At 46.5% G+C, this 20,490-nt stretch overlaps 1 protein-coding gene across 7 annotated transcripts in view; it reads right to left on the bottom strand.

Annotated features, from left to right (window-relative positions):
• LOC101822514 (WD repeat-containing protein on Y chromosome-like) overlaps nucleotides 1-20,490 on the bottom strand; it is a 115,777-nt gene that overhangs the window by 84,539 nt on the left and 10,748 nt on the right. For 6 of the 7 annotated variants that reach the window (XM_040751410.1, XM_040751407.1, XM_040751406.1 and 3 more), the window contains 6 exons: nucleotides 17,642-17,695; nucleotides 17,175-17,258; nucleotides 14,349-14,414; nucleotides 12,881-13,111; nucleotides 11,858-11,940; nucleotides 10,758-10,850 (listed from right to left, as the gene is read on the bottom strand). In XM_040751410.1, the coding sequence (XP_040607344.1) occupies nucleotides 10,758-10,850; nucleotides 11,858-11,940; nucleotides 12,881-13,111; nucleotides 14,349-14,414; nucleotides 17,175-17,258; nucleotides 17,642-17,695 (611 nt within the window). Of the gene's footprint in view, nucleotides 1-10,757; nucleotides 10,851-11,857; nucleotides 11,941-12,880; nucleotides 13,112-14,348; nucleotides 14,415-14,622; nucleotides 14,704-17,174; nucleotides 17,259-17,641; nucleotides 17,696-20,490 lie in introns of those variants that run through there. The other variant, XM_040751412.1, reaches the window with a different exon arrangement.

The raw sequence follows: 20,490 nt of genomic DNA, 5'->3' as shown, positions 1-20,490 counted from the left end.
ACCCTCACAGGCTTCTGTATTGAATGCTTGGTCTTGGCAGCTGGTGCTGTTTGGGGGAGGTAATAAGAATCTGTAGGGAGGGTCTGTCTAGTGTAAGTCACTGGGGCTGTGCTTCTGAAGGTTACAGTCACACCAGTGGCTTTCCTGACTACCTTGAGTGAGCAGCTCACCCCTGCACATCTACCTGACACCATGCAATATAGCCTCAGCTCAGGTCCAAAGTAATGTGACACCCATGATCTGAGGTGTGACGGTAAGCTGATATCACACGGAGAGAGAGGCTGACATGGGCCGCTGTGTACAGAACCTTGGGTTGACATGATGCAGGGAACAGAGCCCTTGTGCTTTAGTTTGGCCCATGTGCTGAGATTGTGTCCCCTCTCCAAGGTGGCACTGTTAGGTGACGATGGGACCTTCTAAGTTGGGTCTGCCAGGAAGTCTTTAGGTCTTTGGGGATTTGGCCCTGAAGGGGTCTCAAGACCTGTAGTGTCGTTTTCTCTGGGCTTTGTTCAACCATACACTACAATGTGCTATGTTACCACAGACCAATGCTAATACCTCCAAAACTGGGAGCCAAAATAACCATTTGCTTTTTATAAGCTGATTATCCCAAGTATTGTGCTATGGTGACAAACAATGAAGTTTCTGTCCCACCTGGTCCCACAGTCGATTAGCCACAGATAAACATGCAAAGGCTTATATTAATTATAAACTGTTTGGCCAATGGCTTAGGCTTCTTACTGGCTAGCTCTCTTTTAATTAGTAACCCATAACTATTAATCTATGTATTTCTACATGTATCTTACTGGATAACACCTGGTGTCCTATCTTCCTGGTAGCTACATGGCATCTCCCTGGAGGCTCCTCTCTGCCTTCCTCTTCCCAGTATTCTCCTCGTCTGGTAGCCCCACCTATACTTCCTGCCTGGCTACTGGTCAATCAGCATTTATTCATCAACCAATAAGAGAAACATATATTCATAGCATACAGGACAACCCCCATCAACAAAAAGCTGACTAATACACCCTATGTAGCCAAATCCTTAAGAGCAGATGATGTCCTATACCACAAGGCCCCAAAGTAAGACATTCCAGGGGAAACCTTGAAGTAGCTGATACTAGTCTCAGTGGTAAGAACTTAAAATAGGGATGCAATTAAGTTTTGGAAATAGGGTACATCCTACAGACTGAACTCCATACTTGCCACAGTACCCATGGTTTTTGATACTGACTGTCAATGTATTTTTCTTAGAAGATTCTAAAAACAACTGGAAAGAATAGCCCGAAGTGGAGATTTCTGCTCCCACCTGGCCCCAAGAGTCTCTAACTCAACATCAAAGAATAAAATGACCGAGTGCTTTAAGACAGACAGACTTCAATGGCAGTTTGCTCTCACACCCTAGCAATGCATTCATCTAAGGAAAAGAGCCCAGAAACTATTCACATTGCTCCGAAGCTCTGCCAAGAAACCAGATGCCAGGAATTTGGACAGCCTGTGAGTTTCATTGGTCCTGCAGCAACAGCAACCCTCACAGACAGTAACCATGCTAGATTTCATTTTGAGATCAGAGGAGACCGAATTCAGGCCTGGAAGGTCCCTCTGCAGGGGTTTCTCACCTGAAGTCACTAGTCTACTCGCTTAACCATCTGTATAGGAGGCAAAGGAAACCATCTCATTTGGGAGTTAAGGCTGACAAAGGTGAGTTTACTTAACTAGCTTCCAATGCATCGATGGGCAAGAGCACTTCCGCAGTTAAACACCCTGAGTTCCTGTACAGCCAGCCACCAGGACGGGGAAAGCTGATGTGAGATGCGAGGCCACTGAGAAGAACAGGGGGCTAGGAAGTTGCAAATGCCTAGCTGCATTTGGACAGACTCCAGTTTCTGTTTCTTTGAACTTTTTGGAATCCCAGGGAATGGCAAGGGAGGAGGCGATTTCTGACCTATCTCAGTATTGGAAATCCCGATGGCATCACCACCTCCACGCTGAAACTGCTTTTGATTTTCAAGGAGCCTTTCTTTTCTTTCTGCCCCCTCCACCCCACCCCATGGCATGTGGAAGGACGGATTGTAGAACAAACCTTCTGGTTTTCTTCTTCAGGATGTAGGGAAGCATTGGCCCCAGTTATGACAGGTGAAGGAGAGACTGCGATGGATTAAAAATGGTCCTCAAGGGGCCCTGGCCATTTCAGAGCACATGAAAGAGGGAGAGCATACTCTGATTACAGCTCACACTCAAGTGTCTCTAGTTGCTGCTGTTAGATCTTTTCTAGACTCCCAGAAATAACAATCCCACACATAACCCGACTAAGGAAAGACTCGAGGTCATCTTTGGCTTGATGTGTGCTTGTTAAGGAACAAAATTAATGGCACCACAGACTTGAAAGGCAGCCAGGGTCAGGCTAGTCAGGTTCTCTGGCTCATTTTGGAGAATCATCGGGACTGTCACATCTCGAGAGGACCAGCCAATGTCTTAAATTCCACTTGGATGAAAACCAGAACCCATTAGACATGCTGACCACATTTGCATTTCAGAGACACTAGGAGAGAGTACAGCCTGCGTGCTGGGCCTGCAGTGAGCTCGAAGGCTGGCTGCTGTGATGGGAGTCAAAGCCCACGGGATCCCTTGAAGGCTGTTGAGCAAAGAATAATCAGACACACCCAGAGTCTGGGCTTGGTTAGAAAGAGAGGCGGGAAGGAGAGCTATCAACTAGCATGGGTAGGAAAGGATGGGATCTTAGATGGGGACTCATGAGAGGGGACAGACTGAGGGGACAGACAAGACAAAGTTAAAGGTGAAAAAGAAAAGAGGCAACTCAGGGATACTCAAGGTCAAAACTGAATGATGAAATGGAGGTGAAACCATCACACACTACAGAAATGTGTGTGTGTGTGTGTGTGTGTGTGTGTGTGTGTGTGTGTGTGTGTATGCACATATATGTGGAGAACAGAACTCGATATGGGGTGCCTTTTTCAGTTTCTCTTGACTTAAGCTTTCTGAGACTGGGTCTCCTGTTGAACCTACAGCTCACTGATAGGCAGTGAGCTGATTGACCAGGGATCCTCCTGTCTCCACACTCCCAATCTGGGATTGCAGGCAGATGGCAACCACATGCAGCTTTTTCTGGTGGGTGGTGGGGATCTGAATTCAGGTCTTCATGCCGTACAGCAAGCGCTTTCCAAGCTCAGCCATCTTCGCAGCTCCTGGTATCCACACTTCATTGTTAATCTCCTCCAACACAAATTGCCACTACTTGAAGGACACAAAGATCGCCTGTGTCCAGAGAGCTGTCTGGCCCACAGTGGTCCCACTGTGGCCATTGTTGAGTGACTGTTCCGGGCTGTGACACAAGACCGAGGGTGCTGATGTGGATTCTAGGGATAAGAATAAATTACCCTCGGTCTCAGAGGAGAAATTAATTCCGGTTTAGAGGATTAGCAAATGCTTTGGGGGAAAAGATGGCATCTGGGTCGGATTTGGGGGCTGACAGGATGTTAGTGGTTGAGGTGGACATACAGCGTGTGGGCAGGGAGAGAGGATGCCAAACAGGGTGCTGAGTGGACCCTGCTCACAGGTGCAGGGAGAGGCAAGAGACCCAGAGCGCTGGACCCTGGGGAGGAGATGGGGGCAGGGGGCAGTGTAAAAACCATGAGGGATGCTCCCTGTCGCTGCCTTGGTGTTTGGGTACCTCTGGCAGATTTCAAGGTGGGGAAAATTAGGGGTGAGAGGACATGCAAATTTACAAGGCACAACTTTGGAAGGATGGTCTATGTTAGAGACACAGCCTTGGGCGTCAGGAGCCTCACGGAGGTATTTAAAGCAAGACTAGAGAAGATGGCCAAGGGGAGGAGAGCAAACAGGAACTGAGCAAGCTCCAAGGGGGTGAAGTTTGGGAAGGGGGGAGGAGCCACCAAAGGGGACTGAAAAGGGGCACCAGGAAGACAGAATGAAGATGTGGAGTGGAGCGTCTGCAGAGGGAGTTGGAGATGGAGAAAGTCTATCAAGGACCAGACTGATTCTGTTTTACTTACTTTTCTATCGATGTGATAAAGCACCATGGCTAAGGCAGTTATAGAAGGCAGGCTTTGCTTTCCTTATGGTTCCAGAGGATTAAACTCTGTGGTGGTTTGAGTGAAAATGACCTCCATAGGGAGGCACTATTAGGAGGTGTGGCCTTGTTGAAGTAGGTCTGGTCTGCTTGAAGGAAGTGTGTCACTGGGGAGGAGGACTTTGAGGTCTCATATATGCTCAAGATACCACCCAATGTCTCAATTTCCTGATGCCTGCAAGATGTCAAACTCAGCTACCTCTCCAGCACCATGTCTTCCTGCATGCCACCACGTCCCACCATGATGATAATGGATTGCATCACGTTTGGGCTGGAGCGATGGTTCGGTGGTTAAAAGCACTGGCTGCTCTTCCAGAGGACCCAGATTCAATTCTTAGCACCCATATGGCAGCTCACACCTGTCTGTAACCTCAGTTCTGTGATTTCTGACACCCTCACACAGACATACATGCAGGCAAAACACCAGTGAATACAAAATAAATGCTAAAAAAAAAGAGTTGCTGTGTTCATGCTGCCTCTTCATAGCAATAGAAACCTTGACTAAGGGCCCATCATGACAGGGAAGCATGACAGCAAACCACAGCCAAATTGGCTGGAGTAGAGGCAGAGAGGCACACAGGAAATGGTACCAGTCTTTTGAAACCTCAAAGTCCACCCCCAGATAGACACCCCCCCTCCAACAAGGTCACCTCCAAGTCCTCCCCAAATGATTTCACCGACTGGGTCCAAGTATTCAAACATATGAGACTATTGGGTCCCATTTTCATTCAACTACCACAATGACATGACTGACTTGTCAAATCAGGTGAGCTCAAGAACTGATGAAGGATGCTCAGTGTAAGCCCTGTTCCTACCCAGGGAAGAGCAGCTTGATGCAGGCAAGGCAGGGGACAGCCTGGATGCAGCGGATGGGAGAGAATAGCTATAGCTAATCTATCATCTATCTATCTATCTATCTATCTATCTATCTATCTATCTACTATCATCTATTTCTCTATCAATTACCTATTGTCTATATACTATTTATCATCTATCTATCTGTCATCTATAAATCATCTATTTCTCTATCAACTACCTGTTACCTACATACAATCTACATACATCCTGAGGGTTCAGGATGCAAAGCCAACCACAAGCTATAGAAGTTAGGCAGTGGTGATACACACCTTTAATCCTATCAGCCACAGAGCTAGGCAATGGTGGCACACACCTTTAATCCCAGGACTCAGGAGACAGGCAGATGGCTCTCTCTGAGTTCAAGGCCACCCTGGCCTACACAAGAATGAAGAATAACAGAACTCAGGTCTTTGATACTAGCATTGGGATCACACACCTTTAATCCCAGCACTAGGGAAGTGGAGACAGGAGTGATATGGTTGGACCAATAAATGAATATAAGGAGAAGACAAGAATTCAGAGCTTTTGCCTCTGAAGATTCATGGAGACAGGTTTGCCATTTCATCTGGGGAGAGGTAAGATCTATTGACTTGGTTACTTTGCTTATCTGATCTTCAGCTTGAAGCTTAAACTCCCAAATCTGTCTCTGGGTCTTTATTTTTCATGTTACCTATCTATCTATCTATCTATCTATCTATCTATCTATCTATCTATCTATCTACCTATCATTCATCCATCATCTATTTCTCTGTCAACTATCTATTATCTATATACTGCCTATATGTATCTTTCTAATTTATTATTTATCTACTTTCTTGTTTTGAGACCTGGCTTCATTGTGTGTCCCAGCCTAGCTCAGAACTAGTGATATAGCCCAGAGGAGCTTTGAAACCTCAGCCTTCTGCCCCTCTTCCCAGCTCTCTATGCACCATTCTGTCCAGCACCATTCGGATTCATTTAAGGAGTTCTGCTATAAATTGCATGACTTGGTTGCATGTGTTGTTCCCTCTCTGAATTCATGGGCTGGAAATTTAACCCCAAAATTGATATGTTAATGGTGTTTGGAGGTCCAGCCTTTGGGAGCTAATTGGGATTGGATGAGGTAATGAGGGTAGGGGCTGGGATGGCGTTTCTGGCTTTACAGAAGGGGAAGAGCCTCGTGCTTGCCCTCTGCCCCACTGTGATACGGGAAGAGAACCTTTCCAGATGCTGAGTGAGACTCTATTCTTCATAAATCACCCAGCCTCCGGTACCCTAACAACAGAAAACAGACTAAGGTGGGGTAGTAACTAGCAGAACAATTAGACTAGAGAGAGGAATTTTTTCTTTTGCTTCTTTTTCCAATATGTGGGAAAAAATAGCACTTTTATTAGAAGATCTACAGGGTCTACTGGGGAATAAAAAGTTCGTGGAAGATGAGGGGAAGGGAGATTTTTTTTAAAGGAGGCGTGGCCTTGAGCACCAGGCCTACATGAAGAAGTTGGCAGAGGGTGAAGAAAGCTTGTCTGGCAATGGAGAAGGCAGAACACTGGCCTTGGTGCTGGCCTCCCAGAAAGCTCTACCCTCATTTCCTCCTCTCTGGCCTCCTACACCCTTGCTGCAACCTCTATTGGCCACCTTCAGCCCCGCCTAGCAGGAGGACGAAATGATGTGGGCTACTGGTTCTTGAGCATGTGCTACGTGCCATTCAATAGTTAAAAGACTGACGGACTGTCCATGAAATAAAACCCTTATTTTACAAGTGAGGAACTCAAGACAACTGTAAATACTCACCCCATTGATCTCTCTGGCTCTTATTAACATGCTCCCCAGTTTGTCACCAGAGTGTTTCCTTTAACATCTACTTAAAATATACATGCTGGGCTTTAGAGATGGCTCAGCACTGGCTGCTCTTCCGGAGGATGTGAGTTCGATCCCCAGAACCCACATGATGACTCTCAGCTATCTGTAACTCCAGTTCTGGAGGGCCTAGTGCCCTCTTTTGGCCTCTGTGGGCACACTAGGCATGCACATGTATGCAAGCAAAACACATATTCTATACACCTATAAATAATATATTTGAAACAGACACGTTCTTAGGATCCAGGCCAAAATTCCTAGCAGGACAGAGGTGGCCCTTCATTATCAAACCTGACCATGTGGGCTGACCTCTGTTTCTCTGCTTCCAATAGGTCCTTCACTCCAAACTACTGTCTTCTCCAAAGAACCCAAGTCCTCCCCGCTCCCCTGCCATTCCCTGTGCTCTGTAGACTGTAATAAATATACCCTGCCACTTCCCTTCTTTGTCCTCCAACTCAAAGGTATTTCTTTAGGGGGGCTTTATGGTGAGCCCCATCCCTCCAGCAACCTGAAACGATGAGGACCCCCAAGCCCTGATCCCTAGTTCTAACACGGGATGGGTGTGGATCTGAAGGGGTAAGTCCCCCTCTGGTCCTTTGATTCCCACTTGGAAGGAGTGTGTGTCTGTCTCACCCACAAGCGTGCAAACACAGGCAACGCTGAATTTTTAACAATCCATATGTTAGAGCCCATTTCTTGGAAAGTCTGTTTCAAGACTCAAATTCCCTGTTATGCAGAACAGAACTTGCAGCTCTTTAGGATGTGAGTCAACCTCTGTTTTCTCGGCTACGCTGTAACAAGAGCCTCTGAGATAATATTTTATGTCTTGCTCGAAAGATCCTGGGTATAGGTTGATATAGTGATCCTTAATTTGAAGTGAATTTTTTAAATTTATTGTCTCTTGTTTAGCATACAAAGAGGTCAGCATCTTTCTCTGGGTGAGCATATGACAATAGTAGGTCAGGCTGGAAAAATAAAAATTGTTGTTAAATGTATTCATTCATTTTGTCAAAAGTAGCTTTTAAATGTCTTCTGCCACCCGCAGACTCTATGAGATGGGCATTTGTCTCATTAGCATTATGTCAGGGCGGAGTGCTTGCCTGGCGTGCTTACAGACCCAGGCTCCATCTTAGAAACAAGCACCTCCTTCTGCTTTATGTTTGTGTATAGATGTTTTCTGGCTGAGGTATACCTCCGAGTATGTCTACAGTGGCGTGAACACAACAAAACAGAAGTGGTATTACATTTGAAATCACACATTATAGGTAATGATAGAGTGGGCCCTGAACGTGGTAATTAGTTTACAATACGCTCCCATGAAAATACTCAGACACGGTGATTAATGTTCCCTCAAGCAGCCAGCCCCTGTAAGTAGCTACCATTGTACTTCCCAGAGCTCCACGCTCCCAGGATATTATGATAAATACCACGTTGGGTCTCGGGTTGTGCTAAGTGATTAGGTCTGGGTGTGTGAGGGTAGCGAGATGAAATGGAGAAAAAGTCCGAGTGTTTGCTTTTCTGCTCTGCTAGAAAGAGCTGGCCAGCCATAAAGGGCAAGGGGTGTTTCAGAGTCCGAGGCTGTAATCCCAAACCCTCCCGGTACCTGCTTAGTCCGTGAGATTATAACCTGCCGTTCCAAATTAGTTTCTGTTGGGTATGCCTGGAAGCTAGACAACAGAAGGAGAAAAAGCAGGGCCCACTTCAGAGCATCAGAGAAGCACCCTGAACTTCACCTTGAGACTCTTGGGACAACCTTCCCTTCCCACAGGATGTGGGACCACAGACTGGCTTCCAGGTAATGACATCGTCAACAGACAATCCCATTGGTTCCTAGGTCTGGCTCCATCCCAGCTGAGCTTCTAGACTGTGGCTACTGAACAGCCCTGGGCAGGACACATTCACGGCTACAAGTCAGATGCTTGTGCTCAACTCAGGGAGCCTGTCACTTGGGAAGAGAATGGTCCAGGAGAATCTGAACAGCTCTCAGGGCAAGGACTTTCTAGCACTGATACCGTCCTTAGAGCACACAGGAGTTGGAAGAGGAGAGTTCCTCTGTGGGAAGTGTATGCTGTTGAATGATGTGTTAGGGGAGTTACATACAGAAAGGCTTGGATCTGCTCTGTGGCTGTGGATAAAGATGTCACCTGTCCTACCATCAGGAGGTAAAGGGGACTGAGGGTGTGACTTGGAGCCTCTGCAGTGTCTTTACCACCCAATCCAGCTTCCCCAGAGCCCTGGAAGTACCTGAAGTAGAAGAGCCACCTGGGAGTGACCATCTCCGCAGGATGAACCATATCCCTGAGAGTTTCCTATATGGCCTTTTCTCAAAGCAATGTTAGCACACTATGTCATTTCAGGAAACTGTGAGTGAACACGGCTTAAAACAAACAAACAAACTAACAGAAAACACAGCCATCAATGCCAATCATTCCAGAGGAAACTCCTCCTATAGGCTGGGAGCCGGAGCACACATGCTGGGAGCGTTTGAAGCACCCCTCTCGGGCCTCACTGTTGACTGCAGGTGGAGAGGAATGGAGGCTTCTATCGGGTGGAGGACAGGTCCCTCTGGACAGGAGCTGTGTGTGCAAGGCTCCTCACTCCTAGTACATGCCAATTGGTGTGTAGGAGCCAGAGAATAGCAGCAAAGTCCAAGATGCTACTGTCACCGTGGCTGGGTGCAGGACCAGCACAGTCAACAGCCAGGGATGCTACTGTCACCGTGGCTGGGTGCAGGACCAGCACAGTCAACAGCCAGGGATGCTACTGTCACCGTGGCTGGGTGCAGGACCAGCACAGTCAATAGCCAGGGATGCTTTGGGTCTGAAGGTGCCTCAGGGGAGTTTTCACAGAGAGCTGTGGAGAATGGTAGGATTTCAGTGGGAGCCACCTGCTCAGGCAGCCTTTATGACCTTGTGGGAGCCAGGTCTTGTTTATGAATGTACCCCCCCTTCAACAATGTGGGCCCACAGTGAGTGCTCAGCCGCACCGTGGGAAGGATGTTTGGAGGAAGAGCAGGGCTGGGAGTAGTGTGTGGTGACTTTGTCTGGAATGTGCTGGGGGAGTCCTGCTCATTAGATTATTGTGCCTATGACTTGAAAGTGCTGCTGAATTGAAGGTTGGGGAGTCAGAGGAGGCTGGGAAGCCATCTGCCCTAACTTGAATATGTATATTGCCCACCAAAACTCATTCCAGGGCTTAGTCTTCACTGTAGCAGTGTTGGGTGGGGACTAGTGGGTGTCTGGGTCATGTGGGCCAATACTAGCTGAGTTGCTGCGAGGGACACTTGGGTTTTCTCTTCCACACCCGTGTGCTTCCCTTTTCTGCTGTTTATTAGAAGCTGGAAGCCGGAAGCTGGAAGGAAGCAAAGTCGATGCTGGTACATCAATCACTGTGATGCTTCCTGGACCCAGAACGTCAAGTCCAAATAAACCCCTTGCCATTCTCGGGCATTCTATTATTGCAACAGGAAACCGACTAAGACACCATCCCAACACTGTCAGTATGGCTGGACAGAGAGTCGGCAGATCAGAGTTGAGTTTCAAGAAAATTAACCTAGCCATATCTAAAGTATCATTCATAACTTCGTGACTCAGAAACCAGTTTCAGCTCTTTCAAGACAGAGTTTCACTGTGTAGCCCTGGCGGTCCTGGATTTTGTTTTGTAGATCAGACTGTCCTGGAACTCACAAGAGATCTGCCTGCCTCTGCTTCCCAAGTGCAGAGATTAAAGTCGTGTGTCACCACTGCCCAGCCCAGTTTTGCTTCTTTGGTGCTCATCTCTTTGCTTGGTAAAGGATGGTGCCTCAGCTACACAGAACTGGGCTGTGTGACATGGTAGCAGCAGGCTTTATGGAGTCCTAGTGTGTGCTGATTGAGTAGCGGCTCAAGGAGCAGTTCCTCACGCCTGGTGGTGAGCCACCCATAGGTGGCCTCCCTTGAGTGGCCCTACTTACCAATAGTCCAGTTTCAGGGGGACAGCTTCCAGGCCACCGATCTGACAGTAAGGCTCCAAGTTTGAGAGTTCATACAGCTGCAGCTTCCGGCTCCTGTTCAAGGCAAGCATCGTTGGTAGTGACTGGAAGCCCTCACTCCATCTCCAGTGAACTATTTTAAATCTCATGGATCCCATAAAGAGGATGCTCCCAACCAGTCAAGATCCTGCCCTATGGAGCCTGAATCCCAGGCTTCCTGAAGCTCCGCATGGAGACATCTCTTCAGCTGGGTGCCAAGCCTGGTCACACGGCTGGCCCTTCTCCATCAGGGCCTGGCTGGTACAGTTTGTTGTTGTTGTTGTTGTTGTACAGCCTCTGGAGCTCACCACTGAGTTCCCTTCTCTGTAAAATATGGTCCTAGCAATCTCTGTGTTAGAGACGAGCCACTGAGACACCATGAGATGACACGTGAGAGAGTGGTTGTTCCAAAGCCTGGGGACTGTTTTGGTGTGGGGGATGTCAGGGCATCAGGCTTGAAGAGAGGCGGTGAAGGGCTCTTCACTAACTAAAACGTTAACCTGACCTTCAGCCTGCTCTATACTGTAGCCACACACCAAAGCCCAGAGCTTAATCTGCCTTCAGCTTCCACCCTCCCTCTGTGATCTTAGTTCACACTCCTGCAGGGCTGGAACCTTCGGGAGCTCGCTCTGCAGCCTCAGCTGTGAGTGGCAGCAGTGAACGCACCCCAGTCTTAGCTGTGTATTTTACCCTTTGAGTTAATCCAGTGCAGTCAAGACTCAATTTAGACGGATAAGAAAACAAATATACCATTTAATCCAAATAAAGTGTGCTTAAGAAGTACTCAGACTAATGTCTTCCTCTTGTGGCCCTTTCTTGGTTCCAGAAGTATTTCCTACAAGAGGGTATCCTCTGAGATAATGCCATCACAGCATGAAGTCACCCAGAGTGTCTCCTCAGACACGTGAGTTCTAATACTTTAAAGACTCTCACTTTAGCCTCACCCTGCAAATGAGTATGTTTGCGTGGCTTCAGACCAGACATGGCTATGCATTTCATCAGACTTGAACTGCTCACTTTGGGCTGCAACTTCCCATACTTACCCAGTCCCAACGATTAGTTTGTTATACTGGGGCATGCTGACAATGTCTGTCACCCACTGGGACTTGCGACTGGTGGACTTGCCCTACAGGATTGAAAGATGAAAATAAACAAATTTATATGCTTTATAAGAAAATCGTATTTATTTAATTTAAATTTATTTTATGTTTATTGAAAATATTTTACTTTTATGCTCATGAGTGTTTGCCTAGAGGTGTGGACTCTACATGTGTGCCTGGTGCCCTCAGAGGCCAGAAGAGGGCATCAGTTCCCTCGGTACTAGAGTTACAGGTGGTTATGAGCCTCCCGGTGAGTGCTGGGAATTGGACTTAGGGACTCTGGGAAAGCATCCAGTTCTCTTAACCCCAGAGCCATTTCTCCAGCCCCTGTAGTTTTCTTTAATTGATCTGCTTCTTCAAGGAGGGCAATGTGTTACTTCTGAAGAACTAATCCAATGCCTTCCCCTGGTATGGGCTACTCAGCAACCTGAGAGGTTTAACTACAACTTCTGCTTCTAAGTTGTCCAGGGGCAGAGACAGGGCTTTCTATCCCCAGTACCCAGCACAGAGCCAACTTCATCACAGGAGCTCAAACATTTTTTGAATGGGGTGGGGAGAAATGGGCCAGGCATTCTCTCTCCTTATTACACTTCCCCAGTGCACCTTGGCTTCTGAGTTTCTGATCAGTGATTCAGAAGAAAACCTAGCAGAACTGCCTGGCAGGCGTAACCACAAAGGGGGTGGGAATTCCATTTCATTTGTCATTCAGTAAGACACATGATAAATTACATGACAGAAGCATGTGTAATTCATCATTTCATCTGATGCTGGAAGCAGAACGAAGCATTATCTTGTACTCCATGCAGGGCTCATGTTTTATTTGCATCCCATAGACTCAAAAAATCTGCCACGAATATATATTCAAGGGCACAATTTGTGTAATCACACCACTTAAGGAGCAGTTTAAAATAGCAAATAAAATCAAATTGTAGCACTCAGCATCCTTATCAAATGAAAATCACATACAAAAATTGGCTTTTTTCTTTTCAACTTCAGCTGCAGGGACCAGAAATAAATAGCTCCATCTTCTCGGATGGTGATTAAGGTGTCATCAGGCATAGAGAGAATGCGTAGCATGGGCCTCCCATATGACAGCCTCTGCTGTACAGCAGGCAACAGGAGGGTAGCCTCTGCCCGCCGGGCCGCAGCCTTGGCTTGCTCCGAGTACTCGAGCTGTAGGTATGTGCACAAACTGTCCTAGAAATCAAAGGACAACTGGTTAAGCCGTGCTATCTTTTGGGCTTTCAGAAATTCTCTTTCCCATCAGAGAATGGATAAAACTCTTTTCTTAGGAATTGATGTAATTGTTGGCACACACTGCCAACTTGGGGAGCAATAACTATGGGGTGCCTTCAGCTGGGCCTGGAGGTCTGTTGCTCAGCTGTCTGTCTTCCTTCCTACACTTCCCCTTTTCCTCTAAGGGTGGTTTGGGGGTGAGGTGGGCATCTCAGCAATGGCAGTGGCTGTTTCTAACCATGCACCACATGTGACCCACACAACGTGGGCCTTCACCTCAATTCTCGATAGGAATGTAGTTTGTCCCTTTTTACAAACTGAAAGGTTCAAGCGTGGAAAACTCCAGTGGGTCACTTAAGAACGAATACCTAGGAAACGGCTGGCCAGGGACTTGTGCCCCCATCTACCCGGCTTCACAGTCCATGTGCCCTTCCGTAGGTTCTTAGGAGTATGCCCACGGAAAGCTACTCTGTGGCTTAAGGAAAGGAAGGTCGTGTTTGAACTTCAGACATGGGAGTGGGTAGCTTTAGACTCTAGGAATTTTTATGTCCTACTTATTTTTCCCAAACCCCCACTTTGCTAGAAGCTTTCTTTTTGTGCGCCAGAACCCCAAATGCTCCCTTTAAAACCAGATAACAACTGAAGGCACTTACATCTGATTTGGTTGGTGAATTGGCCAAAGGTCTGAATAGAGACGGCTTACTGCTCACTTTGTCAGTTTTAAACCAGACAAAGGAAGGGTACTGAAGGGTGCGATGGCCAAGAATGGTAAAAGCAGATGTCTTAGCTCTTCATCATCACACACTGGATACTGAGTAATATTGGTGATGGTGTGATATTCGTGGAGGACTTACTCTGTGACAGTCCTGGCTCTAAGCCCTTTGCAGACTCTCACAGCATCGGCCACCAGCAGCCATTGCATCCAAGGGATTCCTCGCTTCCTATTTTCTCTTTGTCAGTTAGGTGAAGCGGTGAACGTGGCTCCACCACTTGGTTTTAGGGTGGCCTATGTGGAGCTTGCCTGAGCTAGTGAGATTCCCAGCTAAGCTCCTTCCTTCATAGAAGAATTCGAAAATTGCAAGCCAGCACTTGTCTTTGGTTCAGCTTTGATTGGCCAAAGGGACTAAGCCAGCCTCCAAATGAGGTGTCATGCTCATTCCTTACCAACTTTAAGTTGGATTTACACAGTGTAACTTACCCACTGGATTCTCCCTACTGCCTCATAGTCTATTTTCATGAAGAGTTGCTCTATTTGTCCAATACTCTGAAGAGAAAAGAAATAGGTTTATAGACCTCACCAGATTATTGGAGAAAGAGGTGCAGATGCAGCAGAGGATACCATGAACTCAGGTTTAATGAAGTTTGTGGAATGTGTCTAAATAACCCCTTTCACCCTGAGGGATGGCCTCATAAAAGCCTGGGATCGGAGATGAAACAGAAAGCAGAAAGCCTGGGGTGATAGTTACTGCAACCTGGATTCAGCCTGCCTGTTGAGATCACAGCAGAGCCTGGGAGGTCTCAAATGTGCTCAGGAGGGCCCCTCAGGGCTCTGGATGAGGTGGCAGAAGTGAGGGCTGTGCAGTATTGTGAGTCATGCAGTAAGGATTGTGGACCAATAAGATTAGGTGTGCCAGGAGTGGCTCTGCTGAGGAAGCTGGGATCAGCAGGCCTGATCATAAGGGTTGCTGAGGGACACTGAACTACTCCCTTCATATGTTAGTGACCTCAGTGAGAAACCCCATATTGAGCACCAAGGATGTTGGGAGATGTCATTCTGTAAAAATGTATCTGATTGATTTGAATAAGATACTGTTGGCCAATAGGGAAGCAAGATAGGTGGGACTAGGAGTCGAGGAAGATTCTGGGAAAGAGAGACACAGAAAGTCAGGATGTAGCCTCCAGAGGAGTAAGAGGTCTCTGGTAAGAGAAATACTTAGATTAACAATTATGGGTTAAATACTTAAGTCAGAGCTAGCCAGTAAGAAACAAGCAAACGGCCAACAGCTTTATAATTAATATAGCGTCCTGTGTGTTATTTGGGGACTGCAACTGTGGCAGGGCCCAGGCGGGTGGCGGGGAAGGCTACACTCTACACCAAGAATATGCCAAACACTGTAAGAGGTCAAGGACTCAGAGTTGAGAGGCAAAGGGGTAAAAGCTCTGTCTCACATTGGTCTTGCTGGTGAGGACTTTCTGCCATTGTAGTTAAAACTGAACCAACACACACAATTCTCCTCATGACATGAGTTACATACCATAAAGGACAAGCTGTGTGGACTCTGTCAAGATTTCATAAAAGTCTCTCATTATAGAGGAACATCCAACTTGAAGCTCTAAGATGTGGGCTAGAGGGCTGGCTCAGTGATTAAGAGCACTGCTGCTCTTCTAAAGGGTCCAAGTTCAGTTCCAAGCAGCCATGTCAGGTGGCTCACAACCACCTATAACTCCAGCTCCAGGGGATCCAACACTATCTTCTGGCTTCCTTGGTCACTGCACACACATGGCACACACACACATACATCATACATGAGAGGGAGAGAGGGAGGGAGGGAGAGACAGAGAGAGAGAGAGAGACAGACAGAGGGAGAGAGAGAAGAAACTTGGAAATACGGCTGTCTCACACAAAGAGAATTCAAGATAGATATTGAGCTGTCTACAGTCATTTATGCCAAGTAAAATGTGGCCCAGAACATCACAGAGTAGTCCTTTACCAATTGAAGCCCGTTATTACTCATTTAACAAAGAGTTATCAATTTCTGACTGTTTACTCACATGGCCTTTTGGGTCTCTGTACGTTTTATTCCCCAGAGTGGCAGAGCAGCCCCTGTTCAGGCAGCATCTCCCTCTGACTTCACCACTGAAAAGACAGGCTTTGAGATGCTGAGTCACTCCCCTAAAGTTCCTGACTAAGAAACAGATTTGGGTGTAACAGCCCTCAGAGCCTCCAGCCCCAGCTCTTAGAGCTTCATGTTGAATTTTCTTCTGCAACAAGAGGCTATTATGAGACCTTGAGGGATAGCACCTAAACAGCTTGTCCTCAGGTGCGGTGTCTGTGCGTGTGTGAATCCATGTTCAGGTGTGCAAGAACATGTGCAAGGGTGCACAGAGGGCAGAGGTTGAAGGCAGGCAACTTCCTCTATTGCTGTCCATCTTATTTTTCAAGGCAGGGTCTCTCAGGGAACCTGAAACTCACCACTTTAGTTAGACTGGCTGGCTACCAAGCTCCCATCATCCATTCTCCTGCCCCATCCCTACCGCCAGTGCTGGAGTTACAGACACGTGCCACTACACCCAGCTCTTTACTTGTATGCCAGGGAGCTAAACTCAATCTGCAGCAAGCACTCTACCACCCGAAGATTCCCCTGGCCCCTAAAGTCCTGCTCACTAAGACTTTGTACTCTAGTAAGCTGCCTATGCTTCAGAAAATAGCCCCGCTCATGTTCATGGAAGCAATCCTAATTAAACTCAGGGGCCCACCAAAAAACAAAAACAAACAACAACAACACAGCCATGGACGTAGGAGGGGAGCTGTTGGGAACAGAAAGGGTTTAGTGGGAATAGAGGAGGGAAAAGGGGGATAAGGTAGGAGTGAAAAATGACACAAATACATTATATACATTTTACGTGCATATGAAATTGTCAAAGAATACAAAAGAAAGCTTAAAAATATTTTGAGTTAAGGAAGATGGCAGAGACGGAGTAAACCACTAGATTCCAGTTGTTGGGGAGGGGGTGGAGGATTTAAGAGAAATTAAGTGGTTGTCTTTGGGATGAAAGCATACATGTAATTAAGCAATAATCTAATAAGAATCCTGTTTTCCTCCTAGGGAACATCTCTAAATGCCTCATTTCTCTAGTCTACCAAGTGGTTTTCAAACCACTATCCCAAGTAAGCTGTCCGCTAACTCAATCAGGTCTTAGTAGAGAGGAACCATGTCTACAGAGATGCCGGGATCTAGACCGCTTGTGTGGTTACAGCGTTAGCTGCTCTTTCCATGATCTGATATTTATAAAACCCACTTACTTGGCTGTGTGGTCTCATACTTTGCTTCATTATGCATTTGAATGTCTCCATATCCAGCAGATGCCTTCCTCTCCTTCCATGTTCCTACGAATAAAATAAAAGGAAAGATAAACAATCAACTGAGAACTTAGAGACATTGTGTCTTGTTGAGTCTAGGAGCTAACGTCCAAAATATTGAACATCTAATTAGATTCACCTAAACACGACTGGTTTCTCATGGGATTTCTGTTTTGTGCACTTTTAGGAATCAGTTAAAAATTAAACAATTAAAATAAAAACAAATTAGATGGTGAAAATAAAAGCAATATGACTTAATTCCACTAAGAAGAGACAATCAAAAAAGTTAGTCTTCGTGGTTACTTTACGGAAATTTTAAAAGTTTGCACTTTGTACTGAAAAATCAAGTATCAAGAAAAGAATCAAATTGCCCAGATAGGCATTTAAAAGTTTACCTGGCTCGTGCCTACCTCAAAGAGAGCGTGTAAATGTTGTAGCTCCTCCAGGTTCACTTGATGTTCAATCTCACAAAAGCAAAAGAAAACAAGTCACAACCAATAATGCGAGGATTAACACCCACGAAAAGGAATCTCTGGCCACCAGTAATTTCTTTTCCCAGAGCCGAGCAACCAAGCTGTTGCAGTTTCACTGTTCGGAGTCTGCAGGTTCTGTTCAGCCCTCAGCCCCAGATTCTGCCATCAGGTTGGGTGGTCTGGGCTGAGGCGGTCGAGAGGGTGAGGGTGGGGACTGACTTGGAGGAAACAGAAGAAGCAAAAAGACCAGAAGCTGGGCTGAGAGGTGAAAAGGGAGAGTGAGAATACTTTGCCTTGATTCTGAGGGCCCTGTGAAGTGACCAGACCCCGACCCAGGACCCCTGTGCATTGCCATCTTTTCCTGGGCTAAACGTTTTGTTCTCTCTTAGTCCACCTCCCTCAGCTCAGTACACAGATCACCAGCGCACATTTCTCACTCCCCGTCTCTTATCTGCTATATCAAAAGTTTGTCTTTTTATCAGTACGAATCCCCAAACTTCTGGTTTAGAATGAAAAGCAGTGGGTAGTATGAGGATTCAGGCATTCTACTGGCCTGCCCTTGTCACCTGGCAGAATGCACTCAGGCAGTACCCTGGTCAGCCCAGGGTTCCATGACTACCAGCACACAGGTGCAAAGGACCCTTAAAAGACAGAGCTCCCCCCCCCCCCCCCGCGCCCCCGCCCACTTATGCTCCTTCCTGCTATTTCCTTGGGGCAGACAGGACTTTTCCTGTCTTCCTCCTATCTTCTGTCCCCTCTCTGTCTCTGTGTCTCTTTACCTTATTTTCTTACCTCCCCGTCAATAAAACGTTCGATATGAGTCACGTCTAATGTCTCTGTTTCCTTGTCCAACCTCTGTCCATCACTCACCTGCCCCGACCATGATCACCACGAGCTCAATGAGGGACTGGGGACCTGCTACCGGTGGTCCCAACCCATTATTCTTTATTCCTAACAGGTAGGGATGAGCTGAATTACAGTGTGGCCTATGATGGACAGAGACGGAGAACCGGCTGAAAATCATCTGAAATCGATTTGTATCTGCCTCCAAAGTGGGAACCCCGCCCTCCCCCCGCAACAAAACTCCCAAAGCTACTGAGTAAGTCACCATCATAATAAAATACAAATATCTTTCAAATTCTATCTTGAATGATCGATGGCTACTTTTAAACTCATTTTCATGGAGGATCAAAATCGGAAACCCAACTCTCTGAACATCTCACTGTTGGGGTCTTCCAGAAAAACACAAAACCCGGAGCGGTTACAAAGATCTGGACAGTATTTAAAAACAGACGAAAGATGATCCTATCAGTCTGAGGAGCTGCTTCGCCGGTCACAGAATAGACATTTATTTCTAGGGAGCAAATTCAGTTTTCATCAACCAAACTTTGCCCGGTATCCAGAAAAGCTGGTGCGACTTTCCCAGGCTCACAGGTCGCACAAATGAGAAAATATGTGAGCTGAGCCTTCACAGGAAGACGCAGCCTTGGGAGGACCAGGTAACTACAAGTTTGTACAAAGCAATCACACACACACACACACACACACACGATATTCACATACTGAAATGGCTGAGCATGTTAGTGCATATTCATAATTCTAGCTAGTCTACTGATTGAGGCAGGAGGATTATTTTTACCCAAGAGCACAAAACCAGATCCAGCAACCCAGATGCCCCGTTTCAGAAGGAAGAGCCCAGAGTGCTATTTCTGACACAAGCTTCCATCTTTTCACTACCCAGAGGGACTTTTTCTTCATCTTAATAGTTCCTGAAATTTAAAATTGTCATAACATTATAGATAGAGAATTGGCCTTTCAGCCTCCTGGATCTCCATTCCAGAATAAAAGCGCAATTAACAATAGCGACAAAACATTTCCCTGCCTCCCAGGAGAGGGCTCCCCAATCCGGGAAGACACAAACTTCTATTTGCTCTACAAATGTACTAGAAATAGTGCCGAGAGAGTGGCGTGAAAGCCTCCATTAATAACAGTAACAAAGGGCGGAATTCGCAAGCCAGTGTGATTGTATAATTTATAAAGGACTCCACGGTAATTTTCATGTATGAATAAGATGTGGCCCTTCCCAGCTATGCCCCAGAGCCAGCCCCTGCAAACACAGCCTATCCCTGGCCTCCTCCAGAATCCAAGCAGGAGATACTGACAGCTTTTTTTGTGCATCAGACAGGGTGTGCACTGTGCTGTGTGGTTTCCAGTGTCTCTTTGCTTCCTGGCTGTTCTTGGTACACAAACATTCCTGCCTCCTTCTTCCTGCCATCAAAAGAGGGGACAGGGTGAAGGTAACTAGAGGCTTGTCAGTCCTTGCCAGGCCATGTTAACTGAATTCCCATTGCTCTTAAAAAATAAACAAACAAATAAAAAAACAAAACAAAACTGTCTTTAGCTCTCAGAGACCTTGTCAGATTTTCATCTGTGACCCAGGAAAGTGAAAACCTAGTGATCATTAACCAAGCTCTTTTGAAAAAAAAAGAAAAGGGTAGCAATAAACATAGGTTTTTGGAAAAACACTGCAACAAAACAGGGCCATTATTGTGCCGTTCCTTGAAAATATAAAACCAGGACTTCCTGTAATTGCATGTTTTTAAGGCAAATTTGGAACACGAAGCCGAGAAAACATATGTCCCTTTTGGGTGCTCCTGTGGTTGGCAGGGCTTGAGACTTCCTAACTGGTACCACCAGCGAGACACATTCCCCCACCAAGACACATGAATGACGTGTTTTCCTACAAATAAAAAACAGAGGGCAATGTCTGACTATTTTATATCCAA

Source organism: Mesocricetus auratus, unplaced genomic scaffold, assembly GCF_017639785.1.
Source record: "Mesocricetus auratus isolate SY011 unplaced genomic scaffold, BCM_Maur_2.0 Super-Scaffold_100008, whole genome shotgun sequence".
NCBI lineage: Eukaryota > Metazoa > Chordata > Mammalia > Rodentia > Cricetidae > Mesocricetus > Mesocricetus auratus.
This window is presented reverse-complemented; position numbering and strand designations above follow the sequence as displayed.